The sequence below is a fragment of the Sinocyclocheilus rhinocerous genome, unplaced genomic scaffold (assembly GCF_001515625.1).
Source record: "Sinocyclocheilus rhinocerous isolate Xijiao unplaced genomic scaffold, SAMN03320098_v1.1 scaffold1772, whole genome shotgun sequence".
Lineage (NCBI taxonomy): Eukaryota > Metazoa > Chordata > Actinopteri > Cypriniformes > Cyprinidae > Sinocyclocheilus > Sinocyclocheilus rhinocerous.
Genome location: NW_015653009.1, coordinates 182142 through 191712, shown reverse-complemented (window position 1 = coordinate 191712; position 9571 = coordinate 182142). Strand labels below are relative to the sequence as shown.

At 38.2% G+C, this 9571-nt stretch overlaps 1 protein-coding gene across 1 annotated transcript in view; it reads right to left on the bottom strand.

Moving 5' to 3' along the window:
- Positions 1-4583, bottom strand: part of LOC107715530 (tripartite motif-containing protein 16-like) — an 8709-nt gene extending 4126 nt beyond the window's left edge. Inside the window, exons 1-4 of the mRNA XM_016521682.1 lie at positions 3987-4583; positions 3041-3322; positions 257-416; positions 69-116 (exon numbers count right to left, since the gene is read on the bottom strand). Of these exons, the coding sequence (XP_016377168.1) occupies positions 69-116; positions 257-416; positions 3041-3322; positions 3987-4559 (1063 nt within the window). The 5' untranslated portion in view covers positions 4560-4583. The remainder of the gene's footprint in view (positions 1-68; positions 117-256; positions 417-3040; positions 3323-3986) is intronic.
- Positions 4584-9571: the final 4988 nt, after the last annotated feature.

Here is a 9571-nt window from a genome sequence, read left to right as displayed (position 1 = left end):
TTTCAGCTTCTAAAGGAAGAACATGATCACACTCGGTGAGTTTTCTGCTGGTTTTCTTACTGACTTACATTGTAGGAAGTGGTTCCTGGTTCTGGGAACAATGTTGGTGAGGGTTTCTGTGGAAATCAACAGACATGAACAGTGTGATTCTCATGATCCTGCATCTATTCCTAACACATTTCTAATATGATGTTCTCCATGATATGAGCTGATGATGGACTGGTTTCTGAGAGCAGATGAATCTGCAGGACTTTACCTCTGTCTGAGATCTTCTTGAGCTCCTCTTTGCAGAAATCCTCCAGTTTGTCTCTCAGCTGATGGACAGATTCTCTCAGGCCATCAGAAGAGAAGAGAGAAATTAAGGAATCATCATTTCCATCTGTAGATTCAGGAGGTGCTGAGAGAGACTGGAAACTCTACAAAACAGAAATCAAAACCACACTTTACCCAATAACCTGCACCAACATCAGATTTGTGCGGCTCTTGTTGACTTGACTGATCTTTAGTAACTCACCTCAATCCAGCACTTTCACAGCATCAGCTTCATTCTTCTTATATTCATTAAATCACATTAGAGCTACAGATTCTAGTATTTGCCGCTTACACTACTGTATATGTGAATTTTCTAGGAAATAGTTTGGATGATAAAACATCTGCTAAGAACATAAATGTCCATCTAACCGCTCAAGCACATCAATGGAGTCTCATTGTAGGGTTGAATAGATTTGCTCAGGAAAAGCAGCTCAAAAGCTACGATTGGATTGATCATTATTTATAATGTTGTGCAGTGGTTAGAGACACTGAAACTTCACAGGGACTCTTTAAGACACACTCAGGTATGGTTTCAATACGCTGAAGCATTGCTAATATAAAGACTCACTTCATGTTTGGAGTCTTTATGATCATCAATGTGTTACAGGCCAATATAAATCAGTTTTATCAGGTTTGAGGATCACCTGATCCAATTTTGATGAACATTACTCAGAATCGGTAATAATGAGTTCACTGATTTCACGGTGATGTAATAAATCAGAAAGAAATGGTAAAAACTTGAGTGAGTGAAGTTTTGAACTGTTGGTGGTGCTAGTGGTGTTTGACAGCTAAAATATATCTTCCAGAAGAAAGAGCTGAGAGAAAGGAATATTGTTAATAATTAACATTAATTAGCAGTGTGTTTTGAGTTTGAGCTCCGTCAAGTTAATTCTTTATCGTCTATTTTTTTTATCTTAAAATCAATTTTATACACCATAATTTTTGTTTCTATAACGTATGAATGTATCCCCTATCGTATTCTACGACAAAAACAATCAGAGCGCCTTGTTTATCTCTTTCTCTGGCTACTGTGTATAGACCACCAGGGCCATATACAGATTTCCTAAAAGAATTTGCAGATTTCCTCTCAGACCTATTGGTTACTGTTGATAAAGCGCTAATTGTCGGAGATTTTAACATTCACATTGATAATACAAATGATGCATTAGGACTTGCGTTTACTGACCTAATAAACTCTTTTGGAGTCAAGCAAATCGTCACCAGGCCCACTCATCGTTTTAATCATATGCTAGATTTAATAATATCGCATGGAATCGATCTTACTGATATAGATATCGTACGTACCTCAAAGTGATGTTACTGACCATTTCCTTGGATCATACATGCTACGTATTACTGATATTAACTATATGGCTCCGCGTTATCGTCCGGGCAGAACTATTGTTCCAGCCACCAAAGACAGATTCACAAATAACCTGCCTGATTTATCTCAACTGATGCCGTGTGTTTTGAGTTTGAGCTCCGTCAAGTTAATTCTTTGTCGTCTAATTTTTTATCTTAAAATCAATTTTATACACCATAATTTTTGTTTCTATAACGTATGAATGTATCCCCTATCGTATTCTACGACAAAAACAATCAGAGCGCCTTGTTATCACTAGTTTTATTTTGCTTTCCCGAGTCCACTATTAGCTTATAGCCCATTAGCATCGCGAGCATGGTTGCCGCTAATCTCGCTTACGTTGCTAATACTGTATTGACACACGTTACCATTGTTTTACTCACTGTTACTTGCTTTAATGGCGGACGTGTGTCCACCTTTGAGTGCAGGTGAGGATACGTTCGAGCTGCATTAGGTGCAGATCCGCAGACCTGGTGGAGAAGCAGGCCCAGCTGATGGAGCGGAGAGCCGCGCTGGAAACCTCCCGCGCTGACGCTCACAAGTCCGGGGTAAGTATACAGCGCACTGCTAACTCTCCCACCACCTCTACTCCGTGTGTTTCTCTGCACAGGTCCGGTGCACCCAGGACGCGATCTTCCCAGATGTCCTTCACTCCGGCGCCGGGACACCACGGACCCTGGGTGCACCCGCAGTGGAAGACGCGAGCCAGACCCCGGGCGATGACCTCTCCCCCTCCGCAAGATCTCCACCCGGAATCGTTTCGCTCCCCTCCGCGAGACAGGATGCGACGCTGTGATCGTCAGAGACTCGTCTGGCACATCCATGCTACGTTAGCTGAAGGTAAAATGCACACTCACTGTTTCCCTGGTGCTCGTGTTCTCGATGTTTCTGCGCAGATACCCGCGATCCTGAAGGGGCGACGAGAGCCCCGGAGCGGTCGTGCTTCATGCCGGGGTTAACGACACCAAGCTGCGGCAGACGGAGACACTGAAGAGGGACTTCAGGAGCCTGATTGAGACGGCAGATACCCGCGACGACGATCATCGTGTCAGGACCTCTTCCCACGTATCGACGAGGACACGAAAGGTTCAGTAGACTTTTTGCTTTAAATGAATGAATTGTCATGGTGTAAAGAACAGAAACTGCTCTTTGTTAATAATTGGAATCTTTTCTGGGAGCGTCCTAGGCTTTTTCGCGCTGATGGCCTGCACCCCAGCAGAGTCGGAGCGGAACTCATGTCGGACAAAGTTCCGGCGGTGCGAAAACGCCAAAAAGTGGGTAGTTCCACAATTAGTTCTGGTACTATGAAAAGGTTCCCGCGGTGCGAAAGGCCCTTATGATCCTGTTCTTCTAGATCTCTGTTACCTGCAGGAACTGGATGTGATCCTGTGTGTGTGAAAACTGCTCCAGCTCAGCGTCTCTCCTCCTCAGATCATTGATCTCCTGCTCCAGTCGCTCCAGTCGTCCTTCAGCTCGACTCACTGCTTGCTTTTCCTGATCTCTGATCAGCCGTATCAGCTCAGAGCGGCTTCTCTCAATGGATGAGCGGATGAGCTCAGCAAAGATTCTCTCACTGTCCTCCACTGCTGTCTGTGCAGAGCATTGGATTCTCTGCTGGAACGTCTTCTGCGTCTCCTTCAGCTGCTTCTGCAGGACAAACAGATGATAGTGAATCTCACAGAAAACTACTGGCACTAAATCATCAATGAATCCAAAAAAAGTGGAACTGATATTTACCAGACGCTTTTACCCAAAGCAACTTACAGTGCATTCAGGCTATACATTTTTTACCAGTATGTGTGTTCCCTGGGAATTGAACCCACAACCTTTTGCACTGCTGACACAATGCTCTACCACTGAGCCACAGGAACATGATTTGGCTGTAGGTTCAAACTCCAGAAGTGATGATCAGTTACAAAAATTGAACATGATGAATATTAAGGCCTGTTTCACACTGTAAGTGTAAGTATTATAAAAGTGAAACTGACGCAGACACAGAGCTTCACACTCACGGTGTTTCTGCTGTTTAGCAGAACTTGTATTTTGACAGATGAAAGTATGTATTTTGTCAAAGAACAGGTGAATAGTTCACTCCATTATTTTATGTTGTTTAATCAAAGTCTATTTTATGAAATATTGTGTTGATGAAGGTTTCTGGTGCATTTTCAGCAAACAATGAAACTCTTCTTGCAGCTGCTGTTCATTTCTGCTGTCGTGTGCAGTGGGAATGCTGTAAGCTGTTAATATGGTGCCGATATAAACACATGAAATGAGTGTCAGCATTATTTCATCAGTGTCTAGTTTTAAATACCTGTTTCTCTGTCCTCTGTGCTGCAGCTGATACAGTGTCGTGGTTTTTATGTCCATCTATCGTACACAGCATACATATACATTTCTTGTCAGTGTGACAGAAAACCTCAAGGAGCTTCTCATGTTTCTGGCAGATCATCTCCTGCAGTCGTCCAGTGGCTTCAGTCAAATTGTGTCTCTTTCCTTCAAACCAACTCTCATGTTGTTCAAGGTGATTCTGACAGTAAGAGTTCAGACACACAAGACAGGACTTGACGGCTTTGTATTTTCTTCCAGTACAGACATCACACTGCACATCTCCAGCTTCAGCATCACAGTCAGCAGAGAGTTTGGTCTTCTTCAGTTTCTCCACCACTTCAGCCAGCATGGTGTTTCTAGCTAAAGCAGGTCTTGGACTGAAGGTCTGTCTGCACTGAGGGCAGCTGTAGACTCTCATCTGATCCTCCTGTTCCCAGCAGCCTGTAATACAGCTCTCACAGTAACTGTGTCCACAGGGAATGGTCACTGGATCCTCCAGAAGACCCTGACACACTGGACACGAGAACTCATCCTGAAAAATTCTGGCTTCTGCCATTTTATCGCTTGAATACAGAGACTTAAACACACAACAGATCAACTACACTTTCACTTTCTCTTTCCATGAACTGTTTCCTGTTTCCTGGTTCTTGTGTAAAACAGTTGTGTCTGCGAGTCTGTAAAGTCAAGTCAAGTCACCTTTATTTATATAGCGCTTTTAACAATACAGATTGTGTCAAAGCAAATGAACAGCATTAATTAGGAAAATAGTGTGTCAATAATGCAAAATGACAATAGTAAACACTAATTTTTCAGTTAAAGGCAGTTCATCATTGAATTCAGTGATGTCATCATCCAGCTCAGTTCAGTTTAAATAGTATCTGTGCAATCAAGTCAACGATATCGCTGGACTCAGTACTATGATATGGTCTAAATCCTGACTGGAAATCCTCACAGATACCATTTTTCTCTAAGAAGGAATATAATTGTGAGGATACTACCTTTTCTAGTATCTTGGACAGAAAAGGGAGATTCGAGATCGGTCTGTAATTAACTAGTTCTTTGGGGTCAAGTTGTGGTTTTTTGATGAGAGGCTTAATAACAGCCAGTTTGAAGGTTTGTAAAGCAGGTTCTTCTTCCTCATATATATATATATATATATATATGCAGACATTTGGATTATTTAGTGGTTTCCACTTTTTCCTTATATCTTGTATTATAAAAGAAAAAGGTGGAAAATTTACCTATTTAATAAGAAATAAACAAACTCAAAGATGAAGAAACACTCATTTACAACAGGAAATATGATATTATCATCTGATCCATAGTACTGTCCTGGTGCCTCTGCATAAGGAGCGGGTCTCTAACTACTCTCTGATTGTTTGTTTGTTTGATTGGTTGATTTTGGTTTATTGATGTTTTGGGAAATATCAGTATAATAGATCAGAACTAATAACAATTCATTTCATTGATTCAGTCTCTGATAATGTGAATATTGCTGCTCATATGCAAATGAGTCTTGTGTTATTAGTAGAGTCATTCATTAAGGATTTAATGAGTTCATTAACAGTTATTAGTTCATCTGATCTCTGTGTAGATTTGTTTGCTTCATTCTTCACTGAAAAGAGAGATTTATATTAATTTTATGTTAGATTGATAATTTATCGTTAACTTTATACTTATATTAGTGCTACAGCTAGCAATGGTTTTGATAATTAATCTGTTGATTAGTTGTTAAATTACAGTTTTTCTCGATTGCTAACACACAACTCATGAAACAATTAACCATTTTCTACTATAAATTTCTACTATAAACACAATTTCAAAACTACTCACCAAGTTGTACAAACTTCAGATTTCCAGCTCAAAATCAAATATTTTAGGCAAAAACATATTATCTTTTATCAGAATCTAATCTTTGGCCTCAGATTACACACAAACCTGTCAAATACACAGACTACTTCACTGCCGAGAGAACACTAGTGAGCAGGGGTATGTCCACAAGGGTGGCATGGGGTGGCAACTGCCACCCTACAAATGAACTTTGCCACCCCAAAGCAGAGTAATGGGATCGGAGTGCAATGAGAGCGGAGTGAGGAGAGGTGCAGCTTGATTTTGACTGAATTGAGGATTTTTTGAAAGTCAGAGAATGTACAGATCCCACACACAGAAACAAAAACGTATTGTCAATGCTGTCCTGTGATTTATCAATAAAGTTGCTTAGAAACAGAAAATAGCAAAAAAAAAATGTTTTTAAGTATTAAAACCCACAGCTTCACTATTAGTAGAGAGACGTTGCACAGAAGGGCAGGATGTTCACACGCAGTTGGTCTCTCACAAATGCATTCAAATAAATGTAATCTTACTGTGCTTCTATCTGTATCTCATTTAATGACTGATAAAATGACTGATGAAAACGTACTTCCGAACAAAATGTTTGCTGCAAAAAGCAAAAATGACAGATTTTAACTTTTTAATGCTGATAACCAAGCTTGGCAAATTCTTTAATGGACACTTACTTTAAAAAAGAAAAGAAAATAACACCACATTCATTCATTCGTTGTTGTTGTTTTTTTCAAATTCTTATTAGATCTGCTCAAGGGCTCTTAAGTTCTTACATTATGCCACAATCATTCTGTGAAAATCTTCTTTAATAAAATAAATAATCAAAAGTTTATTGGTTAAAATAAACAAAGGAGAAAGAAGAGTTTTTTTTGTTTGTTTAACATTTGTTTAGCATTTTAAATGAGTTCACCCTTCGACTTTGTCACAGACACAGTCATGTCCTAAACAAAATGAATAGAGGAGAGAAACGTTCTGGGATGCAGAACAGAAAAAGACAAAAGACAAACAAAAAAGCATTAAACTGAGGACATAATATAAAAAATGTTATATTAGTGATTTTCTAATGTCTAAATATAAATCCAAAAGCAAAACGTAAAAAGAACTGTATTGGAAATGGCAAATGAACCAATGAGTGATTCTCTGCAGCCATCTGCTAGTTAAAGTGGTAATATCATGTTATTTTCATTTTATAAGTGTTTGTTTTCAACCAGGCGGCAGAAATCTTCCACTTAATGGCACATTTTCCATGAATTATCTACATGAATTTAAACAAACAAACAAATAACAAAAAAAAAATAGATCTTCTTTAAAGTGAGGTTTTACATTTACTGTTCCAATTTTGTGTAAATATGTACAAAAATATATTTTTGAGGCAAATAAATATATATATTTTTTACCATAAATCTCTCCAAAACTGCTTAACTTAAATGTGAGCAATATATAGCCATCAGGAGTTAAAGGGGGTGTTGCATCTTTTGTACAATTACGTACCACCCCGAGTGTAAAATCCTGGACACACCCCTGCTAGTGAGATCAAATCAAAACACTGTTAGAAAAACCTTCTTTTGGGAATCAGGAATCATTTTGTAAATCAATGCCTGTTACAGTATATAACATAAACAGAGTGGTGCAGATACAGTGAAATTCAGCAATAAGCTTTAAGAAAAGTTTACTTTTATTACACTACTATAAAGAGATCTTACAGTAGATGAAAAGCACTAGAAAAGAAAAGGTCAAATACCAAAGAATTGAATTTGAACACACAATACTGAACAGCAATAAATAAATAAATAAATATATTTGGATTATTTGATTTTGATTATTAGGATGTTTTTTGATTTTAACAAAGCAAATCTCTCCTGTGAACTGCCAAAATACAGACAGCATGTTACATGTCCCACTAGAGAAAGTAATAAATTGGATCACTGTTACACCACACTCTGTCCCACGGGCAGGTTTGGGGCTTTCTGATCACTGTTTCGTTCATCTTATAAAGACCTACAGGCAGAAACTGAAATCAGCTAAACCTGAATTAAGGACTATAAAAAGATTTACAAGCCTGCTTTGACTGCACTGACTGGAGTGTTTTTGAAGCTGCTACCACCAATCTGGACAAGCTCACAGCAACTGTAACATTTTATATCAGTTTCTGTGATATGTGCATTCCTACCAGGACATTCCTGTCATTCAATAATGATAAACCATGGTTTACTGGAAAACTCAAGCAGCTTCGTCACGCCAAAAAGGATGCTTACAGAAGTGTGGATAAAATATTGTACAACCAGGCCAGGAACAGACTAACAAAGGAGATTCACTTGACCACCTGTAACTTATTTGACGGGACCTACACAGGCTTTCCGTGGAAAATGCATTAATAAGTCATAATTTATGATCATAATGATTTTATTATATGAAACATTCAGTACAGTACACAGTGAGCATAGCATAACAAGTTAATGTACATTACAACACATCAGCATTCACATTTAGATTTAAAAAGGTCTGTCTATGGAAAGCCTGGACCACCTGTAACTTATTTGTCGGGGTCTACACAGGCTTTCCATGGGCAATGCTTTAATAAGGCATAATTTATGATTATAATTATTTTATTATGCAAAACGTAGTATAGTACACAGGAAACAGTATCTTATTTGACAGGACCTACACAGGCTTTCCATGGACAATGCATTAATAGGTCATATTTCATAAATACAATGATTTTATTGTGTAATATCTACATTACAGTGCTTAGGAAACACCATCCAGCAGTTCCATGTACATTGGAGCTCATAAAATGGCTTTATTTGCATAAAAATGCAGTCCACGGAAAGCCTGTGAACAAATAAGTTACAGGTGTCACTTGACCACCTGTAACCAGTGGTGTATAAAGTACCTGAAAGCAATACTCAAGTAAAAGTACAGATATCTTACCAGAAAATGACTTTGGTATAAGTTGAAGTCACCATTTAGAATATTACTTGAGCAAAAGTCTTAAAGTATGTGATATTTATTGATATACTTAAGTACGAAAATAATTTTTAAAATCTTAAACGTACTTAAGTATTGAAAGTAAAAGTACAAGTAAATGCAAAATGGAAAAGAAGCAAATAAATATATATAAAAATTGTTCATACACAGGTTGAGTAGCAAGATTGTGTTCAGTTTTAACTCTTTCTTCCATTTTGTATTTTTGGGTAAGAATAAGAAGCAACATAAGAAAACATTTCTGGAATCTGCATCTGAAATAGCATTAAGATGTATTTACACAGTTTATGTATCTCAGAGGGGACATGGATGCATTTAAACTGCAGTTACAGATGCATAAATAGGCCTAATGTTTTGTTTTTAAAATAAAACGTTGAATACTGATCTTTGAAATAATTTAAAAGATGAAAGAAATAGTCAAAATGTGAAATTAATGAGTGAGTCATTGAGATTCAACCGATTCAGTCAAACGACTTAGGGCTGCACGATAAATCTAAATGGAATCGAAATCACGATTAGACAGAAACTGTGATTTTCATTCACTGAGAAGCTATGCAAACAGCTGTCATTATCGCAAACGATTTCTTCGATTTGATAATCGCGCAATAATATCGCCTGCGATTTTTTTGTGTAACTTGTCAGTGAACTACGGCTTTGTGTAGTAAGTGCTGCTCCATCTGAAAGCATGTGATGATGATTTACTGCTGATTACAGAACCGGCATTACTAACAAAATGCGCAT